The sequence below is a fragment of the Marasmius oreades genome, chromosome 2 (genome assembly GCF_018924745.1).
Source record: "Marasmius oreades isolate 03SP1 chromosome 2, whole genome shotgun sequence".
NCBI classification, from domain to species: domain Eukaryota; kingdom Fungi; phylum Basidiomycota; class Agaricomycetes; order Agaricales; family Marasmiaceae; genus Marasmius; species Marasmius oreades.
In genome coordinates this window covers 3,471,392-3,492,941 of record NC_057324.1, presented here as the reverse complement: position 1 = coordinate 3,492,941, position 21,550 = coordinate 3,471,392, and the positions used below count along the sequence as shown (strand labels likewise).

At 47.9% G+C, this 21,550-nt stretch overlaps 8 protein-coding genes across 9 annotated transcripts; 5 read left to right on the top strand and 3 right to left on the bottom strand.

Annotated features, from left to right (window-relative positions):
* Positions 1–803: 803 nt before the first annotated feature.
* On the top strand, positions 804–1,292 carry E1B28_004898 (uncharacterized protein; the record flags this gene model as incomplete). The annotated part of the gene is made up of 2 exons (XM_043149425.1): positions 804–806; positions 870–1,292. 2 exons carry the CDS (start codon positions 804–806, stop codon positions 1,290–1,292), a joined length of 426 nt encoding a protein of 141 aa, XP_043014031.1.
* Positions 1,293–1,426: 134 nt separating this feature from the next.
* On the top strand, positions 1,427–3,985 carry E1B28_004897 (uncharacterized protein; the record flags this gene model as incomplete). Its single annotated transcript, XM_043149424.1, has 8 exons — positions 1,427–1,561; positions 1,616–1,819; positions 1,870–1,907; positions 1,956–2,023; positions 2,072–2,573; positions 2,619–2,752; positions 2,798–3,178; positions 3,247–3,985. 8 exons carry the CDS (start codon positions 1,427–1,429, stop codon positions 3,660–3,662), a joined length of 1,878 nt encoding a protein of 625 aa, XP_043014030.1. The 3' UTR covers positions 3,663–3,985.
* A 1,247-nt stretch (positions 3,986–5,232) lies between these two features.
* Positions 5,233–8,625, top strand: E1B28_004896 (uncharacterized protein). The gene is made up of 5 exons (XM_043149423.1): positions 5,233–5,543; positions 5,606–6,445; positions 6,497–6,675; positions 6,731–7,443; positions 7,503–8,625. The coding sequence occupies exons 1-5, from the start codon at positions 5,242–5,244 to the stop codon at positions 7,875–7,877; spliced, it is 2,409 nt and encodes an 802-aa protein (XP_043014029.1). The 5' UTR covers positions 5,233–5,241; the 3' UTR covers positions 7,878–8,625.
* On the bottom strand, positions 6,501–9,942 carry E1B28_004895 (uncharacterized protein). Its single transcript, XM_043149422.1, has 6 exons — positions 9,641–9,942; positions 9,489–9,593; positions 8,916–9,433; positions 8,702–8,863; positions 7,510–8,648; positions 6,501–7,450 (listed from the first exon to the last, which is right to left on the bottom strand). Exons 1-5 carry the CDS (start codon positions 9,896–9,898, stop codon positions 8,342–8,344), a joined length of 1,350 nt encoding a protein of 449 aa, XP_043014028.1. The 5' UTR covers positions 9,899–9,942; the 3' UTR covers positions 6,501–7,450; positions 7,510–8,341.
* A 138-nt stretch (positions 9,943–10,080) lies between these two features.
* On the bottom strand, positions 10,081–13,890 carry E1B28_004894 (uncharacterized protein). Its single transcript, XM_043149421.1, has 13 exons — positions 13,503–13,890; positions 13,310–13,451; positions 12,168–13,259; positions 12,011–12,114; positions 11,734–11,954; positions 11,419–11,674; positions 11,248–11,367; positions 11,113–11,190; positions 10,946–11,065; positions 10,814–10,889; positions 10,527–10,763; positions 10,283–10,475; positions 10,081–10,230 (listed from the first exon to the last, which is right to left on the bottom strand). Exons 1-13 carry the CDS (start codon positions 13,833–13,835, stop codon positions 10,161–10,163), a joined length of 3,042 nt encoding a protein of 1,013 aa, XP_043014027.1. The 5' UTR covers positions 13,836–13,890; the 3' UTR covers positions 10,081–10,160.
* Positions 13,891–16,528: 2,638 nt separating this feature from the next.
* On the top strand, positions 16,529–17,911 carry E1B28_004893 (uncharacterized protein). The gene is made up of 5 exons (XM_043149420.1): positions 16,529–16,720; positions 16,772–16,778; positions 16,829–17,025; positions 17,088–17,154; positions 17,261–17,911. Exons 1-5 carry the CDS (start codon positions 16,632–16,634, stop codon positions 17,420–17,422), a joined length of 522 nt encoding a protein of 173 aa, XP_043014026.1. The 5' UTR covers positions 16,529–16,631; the 3' UTR covers positions 17,423–17,911.
* A 698-nt stretch (positions 17,912–18,609) lies between these two features.
* E1B28_004892 (uncharacterized protein) lies at positions 18,610–19,582 on the bottom strand. Its single transcript, XM_043149419.1, has 4 exons — positions 19,440–19,582; positions 19,262–19,385; positions 19,057–19,211; positions 18,610–19,002 (listed from the first exon to the last, which is right to left on the bottom strand). Exons 1-4 carry the CDS (start codon positions 19,578–19,580, stop codon positions 18,766–18,768), a joined length of 657 nt encoding a protein of 218 aa, XP_043014025.1. The 5' UTR covers positions 19,581–19,582; the 3' UTR covers positions 18,610–18,765.
* On the top strand, positions 19,500–21,497 carry E1B28_004891 (uncharacterized protein). Of its 2 annotated transcripts, none has more exons than XM_043149417.1 (6): positions 19,500–19,615; positions 19,666–19,758; positions 19,811–19,868; positions 19,918–20,092; positions 20,163–20,210; positions 20,259–21,497. In XM_043149417.1, exons 2-6 carry the CDS (start codon positions 19,713–19,715, stop codon positions 21,399–21,401), a joined length of 1,470 nt encoding a protein of 489 aa, XP_043014023.1. In that variant the 5' UTR covers positions 19,500–19,615; positions 19,666–19,712; the 3' UTR covers positions 21,402–21,497. The 2 variants fall into 2 exon arrangements, with proteins under 2 accessions (XP_043014023.1, XP_043014024.1); XM_043149418.1 differs by having other exon boundaries at positions 19,666–19,762.
* Positions 21,498–21,550: the final 53 nt, after the last annotated feature.

Below are 21,550 nucleotides of genomic sequence, written 5' to 3'. Positions count from 1 at the left end.
CAGTGTCAGTGACTTGACATTGTGAAGATCACGAGTTAGGATCGAGCGTAACGCACTTTCAGTGTCCAGAGCGTCTGCGGGCGTAATGACAGTGATAATTTGAATACTGAAGGCTTCAAGTGGCAAGCCTTGGAGGTCCTTGTGGGCGTTGCGTTGGTGGAGTGGATGCTGACAAAGATCTTTTCTCTCGTTACTCCGCGACATTCACCGAGCAGTTCCGGCTGGAGTTGGATGCACACTGACAACAATCGCTGCGGTCTCACCAGCTCAACGTGCTTAAGAAAATAATCTTCATCTAATAGGTAAGTACGGACACGGGCTTTCAATCTTTTGATTTTTTCACACTTCAGACATACCAGTATACCAGTGATACCGCTGCGGGTCTTCAAGCTTCAAGTGCTCAAGCGCTCAATGCTCAGCACTTCAATATGCATTTTTCTTCAAGGGATACCATGGGTTTCCTGGTCGGATAGGACAGAACCATCCAGCTCGCTGCTTTCCTCTACCTCCACCGTTCCTTCGCTCTCCCAACATGTTCTTCAATTCTCTGAGCTGTGGACTCTACCATCCATGGACCGTTTCCAAGTGTTCGACCTCCACCGGTAGGAGCGGTCGAGGTACGTAGTCCTTTTACGTAGGGCGCAGATGAAGATTGATTTTTTTTCAGAACAGACTTTGTCTCATTACGCCAATCAGCCATATGACGACTAAGTACTATCCAAGCTGGCACTATTCACCGATTTGATTGTGGCCCATCCTTCCCAGCAAAACAGTAGGCAGGTAGTGGACTCGTGCTCGGTTCAATGGTGAGTTATCCGAGTTATTCGTGGGTAATGGATGTTAATAATGGGTACTATCGGTCGAATCAGGCGTGGAGTCGCAGACCTTCAAGACAAGTCGGCGTCATGATCATGCAAAGCACAGTAAATACCACCAAGCTGTCATTTTTGCAACACAGTACACAGTCTGGGCGTGCGTCTTACACGTTGGAATTGCCAATCAAGACAGGTTCAGGAATTGAGGGTCGAGGTGATACTAGGATACAGACCAAGCTTGATTTATTCAACTTGACCCTCTCGTATGCACGCAGCATGTATGAAAAGGTCAAAACACGAAACGTAAATTTCCCAAAGTTCCGCAGCGTTTGTACACCCCCATTTGTCAGTTCACACGAGCGACTTGCGAGGAACAATACCAGCGGCATCCAAGCGCTGAACGATAGAGCTGGATCAAGAACCGCTCAACAGCATTGCAAACATGTGGCCTCTACGTCCACCCTAAATGTTCGATAATCCCATGACGATAGATCCTTGTCCAGGGGATATACGAGGGGAAAGATATATCAGAATGATATAAATTGACTATCCACACCCCACGCCTCTTCCTTTCTGTTCCCCCGCTTTCTTCCTCACGTCCACCTTTTGCAATGAGTTTCTTCCAAGGCGCTCATAACGTATCAATTGAACGGGGCACATTTAATACAGTTACGGGAAACCAGACAAATAACCATATCTACAATGAGATTGTTCAGCAGAAGAAGAAGCGTACATTATACGACGAAGTACGTATTTTGTAATTTCCATCATCGGTGACGAAGCATTGATAAGGTCCGTAGTTCTACGAAATCAAGCTTGGCTGGGTGCACAGAATTCGGGATATACACTGCGAAAATTACCCAAGGCAATGGGACGTCGGTATTAGGAAGCGGCTAGAAGAGGGACGTTTTCGAGTCGATCGAACGATTTGCGCTGCCAAAATCCGGGATGAACAGGGCTCGAGCTTCACGGTGGTTTCGTACAGTGGACCAGAAAAGAAGAAGGTACGGGCCAGTGTTTGACTTGAGTTGCAATATAAGAGCTTGCAATCTAGGCATGGAAGGAAGACTTTCGACAGTTTTCAAAAACGACGTAGGTCTGTTTGCGCTTTCTGAGGAGCGTTGACTGAGCGGATACCAGAGATACAACAAATATGCAACTGTTCGGGATTAACCGATCAAGTACACCTCTGTTGATATTTTATGGAGGTCAGATTCCTGTCGTTTTTTCGTGTTCTCGCTAATAGGTTGACTCAGAGCTTGTGCCTCTTGCCCATTTCTGGGATAGGCTCGGTGATCTCGGGCGAGGTTATGCATGGACATTGTCGGTAAGCATCAAGTCTAGTTTATGTGACCGAGTCGTCGATCTGGGTAAACAGCTTACAAAGCTATGGAAAAGTATTGGAGAATCGGCAGTGTGGATAGATCCCGCGCAAGGAACTCTTGTTCGTGGAGTGAACGGGCCCGATTGCCGTCTATTTCATCCTACCTTCTTTAGTGTCAGGGCGTCGCTGCCATCAAGCGTCGAACTTCTCGACGAAGATGTTTGCTTCCGCTATCTCTCTCGGTTGCCATTGGATAAGAAATTCGACAGAGAGGTCATCGATGTGATCTCCTTCGGTTCCATGACACGCGTAACTATCGATCGACCTTGTGTCCTTTCTGGCAAGACGAATTCCACGATCGCAGTTGGAAGTGGTGTTTGGATTGAAGATGGGTGCCTTGCCGACGGAGTAATGATGCCAGATGGAAGAATAAGGTGCGTTGAGGAATATCTTGAATTCAGTGGCTGATCGACATACAGATGCATTCTCAAGGAAGAGGATGACTCAGACTTGATATTGTACATCCATCACAATCCGAGAGTCTGGCACTCGCAGGCTTCGAGTGTCTTTTATAGACTCGGAATTTCGTTGAATGACGATCTGTCGTCTTACGGTGAGTCTTACGTCGTAGGATCTCTACTCAGGCTAATCTTTTTAGAGCTCATCCTGCCAGATATCGAGTTGATAGGATACGTTTATTTCTCGCGACAACGTTCGGAGGATCGACCCATATACTTCTTCCTCCATCCACACTCTTACCTTCCGCTCGAAGATGATTCAGTCCTGTCCACCCACACCTGGTCTTTTGATGAAAATGGCCAAACGTCCATCCCACATTGCAAAAACCTTGGTCTACCCACCGAGCTTAGGGTGTGCCACAGGCCGACCGACATATATTACTGGCCTAGTAGGGTATACAAATTAATCCACAAATGGCAGATCGAGAGAGGTTTTGATCCTACCACCACCAACTTCGCACGTTACCTCGAATATCCTATATATGAAGTTCGGCCACCTCGGTTTGAAGAGCTGGGTGTGGGTGAGTTTGTTCATTTCCTTTCATCCAAAGGCTTGTTCTCTGATTGTCTGCCCTCGTATTTTTGACAGACCAACCCGAAGAATCATACTCTTTTGATGACGATCTCTATATGGATTCATCAGGCCAACCCGAAGAGTCATACTCTTTTGATGACGATCTCTATATGGATTCATCAGGCCAACCCGAAGAGTCATACTCTTTTGATGACGATCTCTATATGGATTCATCAGACCAACCCGAAGAGTCATACTCTTTTGATGACGATCTCTATTTAGATTCATCACTACCTCCTACATTGACGGCCGATAATGCAGAAGACCTCGTGGATGTAGACTCGCCTACATCTGCATTTCCCTTACAGGATGGCGGCAATCAGTTCCAAGCGGGAACTGTGGATACCATGGGCAAGGATGTTGGCACAGATAGCGACAGCTGCTTCGAGGGATATTCCACTTCGAGCACGTCGGATATGGAGGTGGAGTAAGAGGCATACCTACCGAGGTTAGTTATGGCGAGTGTTTGTTCTAGCAATCGTGGCAACTCGGGTTCATCTCACAGATCCCAGCGAGCACTCATCAATTGTCCCCCCATCGATGAATATGGAGAGGAACTTACGACACCCTTGTCGCCAAGAGTATCGAATGGTTCTCCTGAACGTCTACGATGATCGCTCCGGTTTTTGATGACTTATCGTTGTCTTTCTTAGTTTCAACTTCCTGATTTGTGTACTCTGCTGTCTACATATGTACCCATACGTTCTAAGTATCAACGACTGAACGATTCTACGACAACTTCGATCATTTGCGGTATGGATGAAAACCTGACTTGGTGTGTCGAGAAGGGAAGAGATGAACGTTGAACAAGTGAGAATGATCTGCCCGAGTTGGCGAAGGACATAAGGAAGAGACCCGTACCCTCACCCCTTCTGCAGCGTAAGGCCAGAATATTCCGACGACTGGCGGGCTTTCTTTCTTCCTTGACACTTTTGTCATCGGTCAATGGTGATGGCGAAGCGTTGTACGATACGAGTATAAAGAGACTCGGCATTCGTCGCCATCATGAGGGTTTCGATGGGATGTGGATGGTATATGTTACTTTGAGGGTGTCTTGAACGCCTATACTCTTGTATTTGCATCGGTACATATCCAGGAAGAAGTGATGGGCACGACGGCTCGAGAGCGCCAGTTGTTACTGGCCCACCCTTACGAGTGTAACACCTTAGCACCCCTTTGGTTTACTGTTTAGATATCGAATCGCCGCGGATTTAGCTTGCGAATTTGAGTGCTGAATGGCCCTTTTTTACGTTCCGATTTCACTCCCTTCATTTGGAGCTGCTGAGAGGCAAAGCGTGCCGTGACTTGTGGTGCCAGCGTGCATAGGTGTTATCGACAGTATCGGAGAGAGCGTGGTGATTCAACTACCAAAGTATGACGAAGAAATTGAAAGTTACGTCGTAAAGGGAGCTAGTCTCTGACCACTTAATCGAAAAGTAGAGCTAGAAACGATAGTTGGGTGAATGCCTTCGCTTCATTAGATCACCCAATATTTTAACGCACCTCATGGTTTCCATCGCAAGCGTTTTCAACTGGGATGCTATCGTTCTTCGAGCATGCCCCTACGATTTGGCAGAGAATTTCTGTAACACCGGCACCACCCGCTTCTGAAGTAGTCCTGCACTTGTTGGAGCCATGGATAATCATTAACACACCATTGTTGAACAACTATTGAATCAAAAAGGTTAAACATGGATTGAATCAGAGGGATTCTGAGAGTCTATAAGTGGATATGTACTATACACAGGTATACTCACGAAGTTTTAGAGGTCGCGTCCACGGCGAAGCCCGAGCCGGTTATCTTATCATATCTCTCAAGCTTGAAGCTTGAAGTCGCCGAGCAATAGATTAATGCACCGAAAAGAAACGGCCTGGAAAATCAAGTCTACTCACTACGAACGAGCGACGGAAACTGTCGAAATATATATTATCAGAGTTTTGCTCGGTTTCCGGTTTCGGCTTTGATTCGGCTCGGGGCCGATCATACAGGAATTGCTCTTACAATCTCCCATGATGGCATCATTGATGTCCAGGTATGATCTTGCTGCTGTAGAAAGTCTACTCGAGACTATCCGAACCTCCTCCTTATTCATTGCCATCGTTGAAGGCACCCAGGTCACCCCAGTTTGGGAGGCCACACCAAACCCCTACATCCCGAAAGTTCCAGAGACGACAGAACTCGTCAAAGCTCTTGGTCTCCCGAAATTACCACGCTCACTTGAACCTCCCATGATACTTCATAATCTGGGTTCCTTTGTATACGATACAGTACTGAAGTCAAGGATCGAGGGGGTATTTAGTGGCAAAAATGTGTGCGTGTCAACATCGTGATCGAGCGAACAAATCGATTCCAATCCTTGACTTTTTACGGCAGGTTCTTGTTCAATGCGTCGGCAACAGGCAAAACGAGAATAACCTACGAAGGTCTCTGTCGCAACTGGGGCTTCTATTTCACCTCCGCCACGGACACCGCTCGCCTTGGAGATCCGGATCTGGAGTCAATTATAGGTCGTATTCGTGAAGACGACCAGTTCACCAGGCTCATCTCACCCGAATCCGACTCTGGAGAACTCCTGGCAAGGAATTTCGCTCTGGCCCATCGGTACTTCAGCGCAATTCTTTTGGCCCGTCTGCTGGTTTTCAAACTGTTCTTGGAAGCAGCCGTGGCTCATGGCTTGCGACACAAACACAAGTCAATTTGGCTGAGGTTGCAGCTTGGTCTTTGGTCCAAATCACCCATCATTATAGATTTCTGTAAATTGGCATTGGAGTTGGTAGACGCGCTTCCTGACAAACACGACTTTGACCTAGCCATATCCGAAACCCTCTCAGATATAATGGCCGTACAGGACATTACTGCCGAAAGTCCGGTGTTTATTGTCCTGGATGAGGCTAACGCAGCTCTAAAACGGTTGGACCAAGCGTTCTTGGATGGAGACGGGAATTATTATCCAGAGTTGAAGGTTATATTGCGGACCTGGAGCACTCACTTGAATCATCCCCGCTTTGCTTTCGTCGTGGCTGGAACAGAGATTCCCTTCAAATACTTCACAGAGGATGAGTGGTCAGGATGGGTGTGGACCTCGGATACGGGGGCTTTCGATAACCGGGAGGAGCAGAGACGATATGCACTGTCTTTCCTTCCGTCGAGTTTTGCCTCTTCTCCGTCTGGCCAGCTTCTATTGGACCGAATATGGAAGTGGACGAGGGGAAGGTATGTTTTTTCGCCCCGAAACTAACCTTACAATTCACCACATTCTTACAGGTATCGGATCACGGCTTCGCTCTTGTCAGTTTTCTTGGAGGAGCTATTCATTTCACCACACCAGCAACTTCATTCATATATTTCCACGTTGAGCGGTGGCTACTGCCCCCCCGGTCGGAACTGGGGCCCCGATCTTTGTCACAGAACGCCTTTTTCAAGTGTTCCTTTCGAAAGTCTAGGTACGATTCTACTATTTTTTCAATTGGACCCCCTAGGCTGAACGTTGATTGTCAGACTCGAATCGTCGTTTATCATTATGCATGCACCAAACCGTCCTCTCATACTTGCTACAGACGGGCGAACGGAACTACTTTTCTGTAGATGATATCGTTCTTGTCAATAAGGGCTTCGGTCGCTTCGTCGATACCGGTTGTAGCCTGATCACCATCGACGAGCCGTTCATCTTAGCTGGAGCAGCACGCTGGTTTAGGAACCTCGAGCATTTCTTGATAATGCTCGATTACTTCATCGAGAAGATTTTTGAGCCGACCATATCCTCACAACACGCTCTCGGATACGTCACTCTCTGTTTGGCGGCTACTTTCGATCATCGTCAAGACGGCCGGAGGATCGATGAAGTCTTTGAATTTTCGAAGGAGACGAAGGAACGTATAAGGTACCTGTATGGGTGCATCGTAACGCCCGGGAGATCGAGGAAGAAAAAGGCAAGAGATACCGCACTGATGTACTCGGAAAATCCGTCTGCCAAGATCGTTCACTGGTCCCGTTCGGCACAAACTACGCTGTCTTGGATCAAAGATCGCTCTACTCCGTTCTGTATACATCTTGTCGAGGATGAGGCTATGCTCATCTTCGTGATCAAGACATCGAAGGGCGAACGCTTTTGGGTCTTCCTCCGAGTCCTCCGTCCGACTGACGAGGAGGAGCTGGCAGCCAAAGCGAGAGCCCTTGCGGATTCGTATCATCCTAGGAATGTTTTCCAAGATGTGACTCCTACTCTCAGTCTCTTGATTATCTGTCTTGTGCTAATTAACCCTTGTCACAGAGCTCACCTTCGGATACAGAGAAAGCCTTGGAGACCCTCCCTAACCTGTCATCCCTTGTTGGAGAAATGGGCGTCCTGAGAGTCCTCGTATCCTTCACTCAAACCGTCGACCCATCCGAACTGGGTTCGGACGAGGCATCCACCGTGGTGACGCTCAACCTGAAGCTAATTGCGTCGTGTACGGAGGCTTACGGCCTCGATATGGGAGTCGCGCGTGCAATCGGTGACGCGATCATGATGAACGTGGTATCATCGTCCGGTACGCCTCCTGAAAGAGAATGGGAAGCTGGAGGTGAAGATACGGAAGCGTCATCTGAAGATATGGAAGTGTCATCTGAAGATACGGAAGCGTCATCTGATGACCTCGTCTATTGAGATGGTTGAGAGAAGGAAAGCGAATGAGTTCGTGGAGTGATATGTTTGCAAACTACCACATTCACAACTGTTCCTGGGTCCCCTCGTGCATATATGTAGCTGGTCGTGTCGCGACTCTAGTTTAAACTCGATTGCTTTTTGAGAATAGCAAGAACCAAATGATAGCCTGTGATATGTCAAATCAGCTCGAACTCGAATTCATACCCGAAAATAGCACCGTCCATTATCCTGTAAAAGGTAAAAGCATCCTACCACCATTATAATTACTACCGCGTACAAGCGTCCGATAACGCGTCGCGACAGGTTGCATTGAGGGGTGGAGTGCATTTCAGTTTCAACCGTTCGTAGGAGAATTGATTTCGGTATGTAGAGCTTCTGATCGGCGAACATATGTGATAGCTTGAGAAATTTCTTTCGTATGACCATATCTCATCAAATCGATATCCTCCAGGGAGAAATGAATGCTAGTTTAATCTCGCCTTCTTTCTTGCACCTTGACCTCGCCCCGAGCTCCCAGTAGGAGCTTGGCCACCATAGACTCCTCCACCACCACCGCTTACACTCGTGAAACTGGTAGAGCTTCCTGATTTGGATGTTTGCGCTTGCGCGAAAGGGGCCCCAGGTCCAGTGATACCTCCCCCGATGCCACCTCCCCCAAGCAGATGCGGGTGAGAATTGTTTTGTGCTGGGACGGGCATCATAGACGGTGCGTCATCTTGGGTTATTCTTCGGTGAGGTGGTATCTGATGAGAGCCAGCAGATTGAAAAGCACTACAATTTTACTATGAATAACGAAATCCCATGAAGCAGAGGGAGGAACTAACTTCCAAGTAGGTAACGGTTCTTCATGGAACCAGGGATGTTGCAAAGCTTCTTTCGCAGTAAGTCGGCGATCTGGGTCGTACGAGAAAAGTTGACGAAGTAGGTCATATCCTTGTTGTGAGCGTATGCGAGTTTGACACCATTCATGAAGCCTGCTCGGATATCTAGGGGACGGAGGTGATAAGAAGACATGACTGATTGGTGATGGACACATACCTATCCAACCTCTTCATGTTATTGTACTCCGGCATATGTACAATACGAGGCCAACCCGCTTCATCGGGTGTACCCAACACCTCAAAGATCCTCAGAAGTTGGTCCCTTTGGAATGGGACGTTTTTCTTTGAATCTAGTTTTGCCTCTTCTCCCTTGAAGATTGGGCGCAGACTCGCGAGTTCAGCGATCACGCAACCGACAGCCCAACAATCAATAGCTTTATTGTAGTGCTTAGCACCCAGCAGGAGTTCAGGAGCGCGATACCAGATTGTCACCACCACCTTGTCACCAGCAAACAGAGGCTGCAAAGGTTCGTAAATCAGTCGGGCAAGACCAAGGTCCCCAATCTTTACAACGCCGTTGGAGGTGATAAGGATGTTCGCTGGCTTCAGGTCGCGGTGAAGAATATGACAAGAATGGAGGTAAATGAGGCCATTTATTAGTTGGTAAATCAGTGATTTGAGGACAGGCATTGAAATTGGGTATCGAAGTGTTTGAGAATGATGGTGAATGACTTGCTACAATTGGCAATCAATATGTTGTTGTATCTGCGACAGTGCAGAACGAACGCACAAGAAAGTCGTGTTCAGCGAAATCAAAGACCATGTAAATCGATTTATCCTCCAGAATAACTTCCTTGAGGGCAACGACATTGTCATGACTGATCTCTCTATTCAACTACGAATCGTCAGAACCTAACAAAGGCGAAGAACGAGAGTGCTCACAGCGATTTCCCGGATAGCACTCTGACTGATTCCTGTGTACGTGATAACATCTCCCTCCTTGTCTGGTTTGAACTTCTTTATGGCATGTATTTTCCCCTCCTGATCTAAGCTTTGAGCTTTGTAGACACGACCGTACGTGCCAGAGGAAATGAAGCCAAGGATATTGTATTTCGACTGAACGGTGCCACGAGCAGCATCTCGTTTCGAACGATAGATGCGCATAATGTCATTGTGAGAAGTTGACCAGTCGTCGAGCATGGCGGATTTATGGGTTCATCATCGCAGAAAGAGGTACATCGAATAAATGTAAAGAGTTCCGCCGTGAGAAAATCCGTTCATTATCCGTGTAAGATTATAAGCGCTTAGCTTCCGGTTATTATTGATTGATTGTACGATGATTGCAAGGGTTGTTGACTAAAGCTAACGTTGGATAGCGAGTTTATAGTCGTGAAGACCGGGAGTAGGGTATCCAGTTCTCAGGCGGGTATAAGGATAGACTTAATGCAACTACTTAGTATCATTAAATTCCCTCGCTTCTCTGGTGACAGACCGGGCAGCCCTGTTTGATCTTTGGTCTGACTATGGATTCGCTGAGAAAGAGGAGAGTCAGGAAAATGTAAGGAATTGGCCACAGTAACCTACAAAGCTATCCTTCCGCTCAGACCTCGACCAGAAGAGAGCCCAGCTTCTCGCAACAGAGCATCCGGTTGTTGCGGTAGGGAATCCCCGCCGATGACGCAGCTTGCGTGAACAGTGTGCCGGCATAGGAATAATATGACGAGACCCTGCGGAACCTCTTGTAAAGTTCGAGAACATATTGGACAGATAGATTTTGCTATAGTAAAATGAGTACTGACAAAGCTAAAGAATAGTGATATGAATTTACCGTTCAGTAGGAATCCACCCGTCTGGTCCTTTTGCAGCTTCCTTGAAAAATCTGAGCCGTCTCCATCGAGTATGGTCTGGCAACCTTCCAACAGTGATATCTGCAAATGGAAGTCCTGCAATATCTTGATCAGCGCTTCCTTCAGTCCGGGAATCTCGAGTCCATTCTTGATTCGTCTGATGAGACGGATAGGATTTATCTCCGGCCCAACGTTCTCAAGAAGACCACGGATGAACGCTACCAGCGTATAAGTCGAACATGAATCAATAAAGAGGAATCTCACGCACTTGGACGCGTCTCCGAATATTTCAACAGATCTTCCCAAAGATCATCATCCGCTTGTTCCTTGGCGAAATCTATCGCCTTGCATTTCAAAGCAGAAAATCAGAACCAAGCGATGAACGATGTCTAATACATACCCTATGGACGTCTCCGAGTCGTTCAATGATCAGAGTCAAAGCCTTTTTATTGTTGCCCATACGACCTAGAAGGAACACCATCTCCGGAACGAGGTCTCTGTCCTGGCAGACATTATACGCCTACACCAAGGTAAGGGAAGCATTTCAGGGATAAGAACACAAACAACCTTTTCCAAATCGTACTCAGTACTTGCTCTCAGAAAGTCGATAAGCCTTGGACGAGCATAGTCTGCATATAACTTGACCTATAGCAGAGATAAAAGTCAGAGTCTAGGCAAACTACACCACTTTATGAGGTAAACCTGTAGGTCCTGCAGATCGGGGAATCCGGCGAGTAACTGGAGATCCACTTTCATGATCGCGTCAAGATACAGAAAAAGATACTTGGGGCTTGTTTGAAGCTGCTGCACAACTCTGGTTATCTTGAAAGACAAGTCAGGCTTCCGTTTGGGCGAGACTTGAACTGCACCTACCGGTATGGAGTGCACGTTGTCTACTAATAGCTCTATAGCCTCACTTCTCTCCCCGTCCTCCTCTGGCGGTTCGGAATTCTCTTCTCGACTCCGACGCCGTTGCTCCCTCAGCTCCTGGTCGAACTCGATAAGTGAGAGAACCTGACTTTGCACGTCCGTGAAAAGATTATTTTCCCGGATGAGATCAAAGACGTTGGGGCGTCGTAGGCGCAGAAGGTAAGGCAATGCCTTCCCGGGTTGACGATTAGCAATATACCTTCAAGGGATTCGATCAGCGTCGAATTCAAGGGCAGCGGATGTCTACTGTCGACTTACAACTCGGCAAGGCATTCCATTAAGATAACCGTGTTCCCAGCTTTGGTCAACTCAGCCTGGATTGCTATTATCACAGCCGCTATGTCGTAAATGTCCCTCGGCCATTCCTTGATCGTTTTGAGAAGAGTTGGGTGATCATGTGCCAAAAAGTGTGCGAGCATCATCTCATAAACCAGATGTTCTAAACGAGGCTCTTCTGTGGGAACGTATGGGATGATGGCCTAGAGAATCTCAGCGTCAATAGAAGCAACGCAGGGATACATTGTCCGTTACTGACCTGTAGTTGATGCTTCTCGGCAAATACAAAAATCCAATGCTCCCATCTTTTGGGATCACGCGCACAAACTTTCGGACATAATCGAGCTGCTTTCGCGTATTCTCCTGTTCTAGCGGACGTAAGTGAATATTGACACCGAGGAAAGGAAAGGACCCACTCTCGCTAAGGAGGTGTTCAACGTAGCGTAAACCAATACCTGAAGTCGTCATCTTGGCCCCATTTATGACCATCTCCGGAGCCGGACCTTCAGTTTCGATGGCCTCTATCTCCTCTAAAGCCTCTTCGTACCGTAGTCTCTCCATTAGCCACGAGACGTGATCTATTCGATCCCGAGGTCGCACAAGGATAATATCTTGCGGACTCAGGACGACGTAAGACCGTCCGTGTATACCCATCTCATTATTTTCATCGACACCTAGCAGGATGTAATCGTTACAACCCCACTTCTGGAAATTCGCAACACTGAGTGCGTCCGCAGCCAACTCTTCTCCCGCGCGAGATATGATACGTAACTCTGGTCGTTCAGCAACTTTGCGCGCCTGGCGAGCACGGTCTTCGGTCTTTTCTTCAAAGTCTACGTCTGGAGGCGTATATGCCAGAAGAAGAAAAGACGTGAGAGAGGGAGGGGGAGCATGGGATTGCCGCTTAGAAGAGCCTTGTGACACGATGGAAGCAGGTCGGCTCTGCATTACGGGAACGGACGATAGCTGGGTGGGATGTGGGATGATACCAGATATCATGCAATCCAATTGAAATACTGCAGTAATCTCGACCAGTAGAGGGGGTAAGTTTGCTGATTCCGAAACCGTCACGTTTCGAGGGCGTGCGCGAATCCGTGCCACTTTGATATGGTTTGCCCATGCTATTAACAAGGTAGAATCATCCTGCCAATACAGAGAACATTTGAAGAGATCGGCTCGTGGACTGTCAGGAGGTCGATCGATGAAGGTGATTCGCGTTTGTGATTCTGTATCATATATCTTCACTCCGAGATCGTTAGCCCAGCTAATGAGTCGACCTTGCCAGCGTGCCTGCCAAATGGGACCTTCGCCGACATGGAGAGTAGTCTCGGTGTGTCCAAGCCATCCCTTCTCGCGCAGAACTAGAGCGCCTGCGAGACCACCACATACAAATCCCCTCGTACTTCGCTTTCCAAAGTTAGGTTCAAGCGCTATGGTCTTCATGGGTCTTCGCATATCGAAGGAGTAAGTTTCTTTAGTCGAGGCGAGCGACACGATGACGACCTGACCTGCGAAATGAATCAATGTGACGCGTCCTATTCGTGCACCCTTTACTCACCGTCCATAGAAGCAGTTCCAACGAAATCTCCAGTAGTGTCGACGCATATGTCCACAATAGAAGCCTGGTGTGGTTTAAACGATTTAATACGCTTCCCAGAGAGGTCAAACAAATGAAGGAAACCGGTGTGTGTTCCAAGGATCTACGTAATGGTCTATATGGATAAAATGCAGTCAAAGGATAGATGAATCACCATGTATTTCTTGGACATAGCAATAGCTGAACCTGAATCCTTCTTGAATATGTCAGGTAGATTACCGGATATTCGTTCATATTTCAGTGCGGGTTCTTCGTCGTCCTCCTCGTCCTCTTCTTCTTCTTCCTCTTCCTCTTCCTCCTCTTCCTCTTCCTCTACTGCATTGTCATCTAGGTATTCTCCTCCAGCGGAATCTCCGTCATTTCCCACCTGAACACTGGAATCGCTCTCGTGGCCTTGCGAATCCTCGTCTGTATTCAGATTACTGGCTATCTCCTTTTCGTTGGCCAATTGGAGTTCTGGTCCATTCCCGCCAACAGATAGTGACATGTGAACATGAAGCACAAAGATTCAGAGACGAGAGCCTGCACCGTTTATGGTGGTGGAGCAAGGCGCGTGAGAATGCATTGCCATTTCTGGTCAATACACCATTCAAAATCGCACGTCCATCAACCTAAAGCCCAGCCCGAACTTCCACAAGTCGCTCCATCCAACAGAGCCTTTCTTGAAACTCTCTGAGTGAATGGGGCTGACGGTTTTAGTGAGTGGCATCTTTCATCTTCTATGCAAAGATTGACATCGCTCTTTCCCAAAACTCATCCTCTCAATCATCGATAAATATAATTTGGGCGCCCATGGAAACGTAAAATGCCCCACATCTAAAGCGCCCGGGTAAACGGGTTCTTGGATATGTCGGAACCGATCTACATAAGTCTGTACGTCGGATATGTTGTGGGCCCTTGCAACCCACATTTATGTTCCTAAAAGATTGGGTTCAGCGATCCGAACACTGTAACGCGAGGCAACATCGAATCGTGGATTTTAGCCAAGTATCTCCCAGGACCTCGGCGACCTTTGCGTATTGGCTACCTCACGATTTTTTTTTACCCATGGGCACCATCGAAGGAAGGACGCCCAGTTCCAGAATGGAATTTTTCTGTCAACGTGCGCCAACAGCCCTATTAATGGTTGTTTCAACACAGTTCGCTTCAGATACCTATCTGACACTTCAGTGTTCAGGAATCAGTACGTCCATTCTCAGGTCTTCATCTCCGCGCCAGATCATGGTGCGTTTGGAACTCACTTCACTTGCTTTAGGATTATATCTTTGAACAGTTCGTTCCCACAAACAGTTAAAATCCTAGGATCCCAATCCTCGACTGCTTTTTGATATTTGGGATGGCAAAAAATATCTCTTTAGTCGCTTAGGATGAAGTCCCGTCGGGTGTGTCCCTTGTACAAGTATAGTACACAGATGGTCCGCATTACCGTCGTGGCTTCTATTCCACTTACCATTCTACTCCCTCGTGCGGCGCAGTACCCATGCACTCTGCGACCTTCCCACTCTTCCCGAGCTTGTGGAAAAGGCTAGACCCAATGTGGAGAGGGCTGGTTCGAGAAAACCTCAATCGAACATGTATGACGACCGTTATCTAGAGTCCCCGATCCTGATGGCTACTAGAATCTTACTTATTCCCTCACAGTTCGCCTTGCATCTCTCTGCTGAGACACGCCGTTGAAAGGGTCTAGAATAACGGCCTGCAATTCTTGAAACTGGGTAGATTCTGTATCAGAGAAATCCAGGGCTGGCGACGTAATTGGCTAACCTTTTGGAATACCGATATCAAGGTGAGTTCGATGATGAACCCGCCATCCGTTACTTTGTTTCACGGTCGAGATATGCAACGTAGCAAGTTCGTTGGCACTAAAGGGCTTGAGAAGGGACGTCGACTTGTTGGAGACTGCTGTTCTCGTGTGCAAGTTCGCTTGTATCGTCCCCACTGTGTTTCCCTTCTCCTCATGAGTCATGTCCCGGGGCTCACTTAGAGCGGGATTACAGGACATGCTTTACCGAGTAGGAGCAGGCACTCAATTCGAAGCTCACAGTCACAGAAGATCACAGAACTCGAATTTCTGCCGTCATTCAACGCAAAAAAGCATAAGCACACATGGGGACGAATATACCCGGACCGAGGTACCGGGGTCGATCTGTCAATTGCCACGAGAACGAGAACTGTCAAATAGGTTTTTTGACACCGGCTTTTCAACTTTTGCAGCTTTGGCACAGGGGCTGTGTGGCACACTTGTCGATGAGTTGGTGTAACTTGAGAGCGAGGGGGAAATAGTAATAGGGTGTGAGTTCTTTGTAGACCGGCGGTTATACTGGCCGTTTCGCGTAGATCAGAAGACCGATTTCATTTCTATGTATCAGCATATCAAGATTTGGCCAGGTTTGAGCCCCCCTGCTACTACATATGGAGCACTGGGTACTAATCGACGACGTCTCAAATGAAGGGTCCGAAATATTGGATTGGATACAGTTAATCACCCTCATTACTGCATGAACTCGTTCATCCGTGCTGAAGCAAGGTAAGAATTCAATATTTACGATCCTGACCGGAAATTAAGCAGATATCCAAGTTACGACATCGTTGCTATATCATTGCCGACCGACGGACTCAGTGAAGTATGTTATATGGTCATCTCGTGTACTATGTACTCGCGGGATCAACTAGGAACGCGTCAAATGGAAGCATGAGAATCGGTCAGCATATACTTAGGATGTATACGTGTTCCGTGTATGAATTCTGCATTCCGACTGGGTTAGCCTTGTGCACATCCACGTGTGCCTCGGACTTGGATGGCAACCGGAAATCGGCCGAATTCTTGAGCCATGCTTCCATTCAGTAGTGAACTATTTTCCGTTCCGTGCAGGCGATTTAGGAACGTATCAATAAACTGAAAGAAAGGCTTCAATCGCGGCGTTGTAAGGATTGTCGGCGGGTGATGGAAGCGGGTTCATGGGATACGTACACATGCGCCCCTGTGAGCGTCTAGTAGCCACATTACGCCGACGGGATGGCCGAGCAAAACGGATGGTATTCGGCGACAGCCGCAGCGGCGCAGCGTTATGTCAGGGCTAGCCTGATCCGCAAATCTGGCACGTTTTCTCCCACGTGGTGCTATTTCCGGAAAGCACGTGGGCAACCGATTCTTGGGTCCTGTTTACGTTCCAGAGCCCCAGTCCATCTCACTTCATCAGCGATCAGCTGCGCTCATATTTATTCCTCACCTGTTATCATGGGCCTTTCTTGAACTCCCAATTCCCCAACATTCTCTGTATCCATGGCCGCGCCGTGTGTCCTTTTCCAGACTGGTACCGATCCTTTCAACTCCAATTATGAAGACTTAGAAGGCAGAGTTGCGTTCACCATGTGAGTTCTAAACTCACAGTTTTCTTCGTTATTCTTACTGATGGCACGAAGGGCACTTGTGAGTATGTTGCTCCCCTTCTTGAACGCGAACTCCCAACATCGATGCAGGCATCCCACACTCCAAACCTGGTCGTGCGACTGACGCGCGAAGCACCTTGGGCAGAGCAGCATCCAACTATCATGGGTCCGGAAAGGTCGTATTTCTACTTTGGACCTCAGGTGACGCCTGGATATGTTGTTTACGGAAACAATCATATAACACTACCCATGCCTCACCTCTGCCGTCTACAAAAAGAGGGAAGCAAGTGAGTACACGCGTCGATCGTGTCGGTTGGTTGCTGAGGTCTATTTGTTTTTTTTTTCACAGTTCTCGATACTTTACTGCACAGTCAGGTCGAGCCTACAAATGGAGAATTTCACCACAACGTATGGAGGTATGTTCAAATGTCTGTCTTGATCACGGGTACCAGTCGAGGACCGGGGATCTATTTTGCCTTGCAACGTCTTTACTATTTACTGACTCGGTGTTCTTGTCATTAGTGTATTGACGGTCGACTATGCCTTGCCGTCTGGGAGCTTCTTTCCTCACCCGAGAGCGACTACCAAGCTCGTGTGACTCTGAGTCCGGCAGCAATGGGTTTTGTCACGGAAATAATGACAACACTCATACTGAACAGAATGTATATTTGGTCGAATTGGTAGACTGCAGTCTACAGGATCCGTCGACGGTCGCATATGACCGACGATACTCCACGGACATTGGACAACAGCACATGCTGTCGGGATCACCGACTTGCCCTTGCTGTCCCTTCTATTCCTCCTTATCGATGCATCACTCGGAAGCGCGAATTCCAGCTGTCGAGTAGCTGGGAATCATTCCCTCGTTCCCTCGTTTCTCCACACATAACATTTGCCACCCGACAGCAATCATAATACGAGGGGATCGAGAGTTGTACGCCACCATCACCCTCACAAATTTCCATTTCGATAGCAAGACGCATATTTGTGATGATCACGAAAAATTTCCAACAGAAGAACAGTTGCTACAGTATCAGTTTTGTTTTCGTCTTCGTCATGCTCTCTTGTGACCGACCCATATATGTATTCGTATACCACACGAATATGTTAATATACCGCACGATACCAGGTTCCCTTGCCATTCTAAATAGATGGAATTCAGGTCGTTTGTCGAACATTGATATCCCATCACTCGGAAGCTAGGAGGTGGCTTCTTCCCGTCCTGGAAAATAAAAAAGAAAACGTACGACAGAACGCGTCCGTCTTCTAAATACTTACCGTCAATTTCGATCGAAGTGTTCTTTCTGCGCCACCCTTTCCCGAACGCATGGCTGACTCGTGGTCAACTCGTGGTTGGTTCGCGTGCAGAAGGCGTCATGCCAATGGTAAGCAGTTCTTCTTCTGACACTAAGCGAGAGAGGTTTACCGATAGGCCAATGCCGACGTCGTATCTTAGGCGCCGTGCAAAGGATCGTCCAATGGGCTGATTCGAGCACTCAGAAACTTGACGTGATATGTCCAATAACAGCATTTCCCCTTGATGGGCCGAGGGTACACTTATATCCACATATAACAGTACTTTATCGTATCGGCTGTTTGTTGGCTGTTAGGTCGGTGTTCGGAACATTGACTCAATAACCGCCCATTGGGATCTCGAACCCAGATACCAGGCGACATACTTGATCATGTTGATTGTTCCAGAAGTCCAGGGGCGAGTACACCGCAAGAATTACCGCATCAATTTGGAAGTAACGGGTCGTTTGGGGAAATGAATGCTGCTGTAGATTGTGATTGTGATTGCTGTTGCGCCACGCACCAACAAACCGTGGGCGGCGGAAGACAACAGCGAGAACGTGACCTATCCTTCAGAAGCCAAGTATATCCACTTCAGAACGAGACATCTACCCACTCTCGACCGACGTGAAAAAATAGTTTTGCTGTAGTTGAGTACTGAGTGGGCGCCGCACTTAAGACTTATGAAGAAGTAGAATTGTTTCGATACAACATATCCGTAACGCGGGTTCAGTTCAAGATACCGTCATCTGCTTGCTTCTATCGTGTAATTTCGCAGGTAATATCCTCTGGCTTTCCTTCACCAGTTCCGTGGGATTCCAGTCTTGCGGCATGGTTCCATCGTGCCAGTTACGCATCACGTTTGCTCCTAGAATACCAGTCTCGTTACCAGGAAATATCCGAAGCCGTTCGAGTCTTCGTTCACGAAGTTTGTTTTTTGGAAGCATGCCGGATACTGCATGTCGTATGATCTTTGGGTCTCCCTTTAGCTAATCCAAGTGAAAAGAAAACGTAGTTTGGCGTACCTCCTCTGGTTTCTTCCCCATCATGTCTTTGTACGGCGTCTCCTTCAGTCCCCCAGGGTACATTGTGTGTTTTCGGTACAGAAGCGATTGCTCTTTCCGCCCAGAAACTCGTACTTTCGTGCAATTCGTGACAATAACATAGTCACCACAATCAACTGAAAGAAAACTGATTAGTTTGGACGTGTTTCGAAGATCAAGAACCCACCACTTGGGTTGTAGATAGGTTTGTGCTTCCCCATCAACACCAATGCAATTCGTTCAGCTAGTTTTCCAAGGACGCGTTCCGAAGCATCCACTTGATGCCATACTCGTGCATATGCAAGGGCAGTCTGGTTTCAGACCGTAAGGGTTGTGAATAATGTTCGTTGGAAGGGAAAACGTACATTTCCTACTGCCTGCGACATTTCAAGAAGAGACCGCGAGTGACTCTGACAGTCCGTGACCGTCGAGGCTGTCACAAATTCTCTCACCGCTCTCTCACCACCTCGACTCACCAGGCAGCGTCGTCCAAAGTGCAAGACCATATTCCTCAGGTCTTTCGATTGCTTAAGGTGTAATGGTAAATTCTAACGCGAGGGTGTTATTGCCGTTGTTGACATTGTCTTGCAGGCAATATGCACTTACTTCCTCAAAGGTCAATGTCGTTTTGGCGATAAATGTCGAAACGAGCATCCAGCAGGGGGCCAGGCACAAGGCTCTTTTGTAAGTAGGTGACTCGTACTCTTTCTCGTGTTGGCGTTGATAGGATTTCTAGATCAGTCTTGGAACAGAGGGTTGACCAGCTCGAGTAACCAAAACAGTCCACTTTTTACGTGCGCCGCTCTTTACGACTTTTTATTTTCTGCTAACCTTTGTCATCAGTGTCGACTCCATAAAGAATGATCTGACTCCTCAACTCGAGAAACCCCTTTGGCCTTTGTCCTCTTACGCCGCTGCCAAGTACGAAACCAACTTGATATCAGGACTCGACGAATCTTTCGAAGAATTACGATGCAAAGCGGTCACTGCCATGGGAGCGGGGAATGTCAGCCAATATGCAAGTCGATTCTTCAACCAATCCGAAAACGCACCGCTGTATAACCCAACTGACGACAACACGACCTTAGATACAATATGAAACGGACAGAATCAGTCAGGCCGAAAAGTCCATTAGCGTACGTATGAGCCCTGTCTGTCTCGCACCTAGCTCATGTCTGTGTTAGGATGCGCGGAATAACGTTCAACAAGCCTATGACCAGGCTGTCAAGCAAAGTAATGTTACATCAATGTTGAACAACTCGATAAGCGGATCCGATTCGAGTAGCAATGCCTTAAAAAACACCACCGCCTCGGGTTCCTCAAACACGACAGCGTTTGGTAATGCCACTACTAGCGCATTTGGTCAACCCTCATTTGGGCAGTCCGCCTTTGGACAGCCTTCTACATCTTCCTCTGTACAGACAGCCCAGCCTACCTCGGCCTTTGGGCAGGCAGCCTCAGCACCGTCTGCGTTCCAACAAGCCGCACCCCAGTCTAACTCCGTTTTCGGCCAACCTTCGCAGCCGAGCTCGGTGTTCGGTCAGTCATCCCAGCCTTCATCCTCTCTTATCAAACCAGCCACTTCGGGTGCATTCGGGGCGTATGCAAATAGCGCCCCGACCGCGTTTGGTGCTGGTGCTCCTCCAACCCCGAACACCACGAGCGGGGGTTTTGCCTCATTCACAAATCCTAGTGGTCAGGCAACCGCATTCGGAGCAGCAGCCGCTGCCCCTTCTACCACTACATCAGCTTTCGGAACCGGAGGATCCACCGGTTTCGCTACTTCCAGTTCTGGACCAGTGACCTCCGCCTTTGGATCACAGGCATCGAATAATGTTTTTGGGTCATCGATGTCTGGTGCTCCTCCTTCTGCGTTCGGGTCTTCAGCTACACCTGCATCTACCTCAGCCTTTGGTTCCCCTTCAGTATTTGGGTCGACAGCAATGCCTACAAACGCAGCACCAGTTTCGTCTGTCTTTGGAGCGCCTGCTCCAGTATCAGCGTTTGGGGTCGCCGGCCAGGCTGCTGCTCCCTCTGCCTTTGATTCTTCGAGTGCTTTTGGGTCAAACACCTCCATGTCTTTTGGTAGCAGTGGTGGTGGTTTCGGAGCCCCACCAGCTGCACCCAAGAAGAGCTTGTCGTCTGTTCCGGATTTTAAATCCGCCATGTCGCAATCCTACGTCCAAGGAAAGTGCCCGTATGACTCTCAACTACCTGCCAATTACTTGTCTGAGGTGGTACCTAAGAATGTTATTGAGCTGTTTAAAGCGGAGAAATTTGAGTGGGGGAAAGTGCCGGATTGGATTCCGCCTTTGGAATTGAGGTGATTTAAATCACTTTCACTTTCACTTTCCCTGCATTTTTAGTACAATTATCGTATGTTATCTTTGTAATTATGTATCAATATGGATATCTTTAGTTGAGATTTGATTCAAGGAACGGAATGTATTACAGGTACGAACGGAAGCGCATGTCC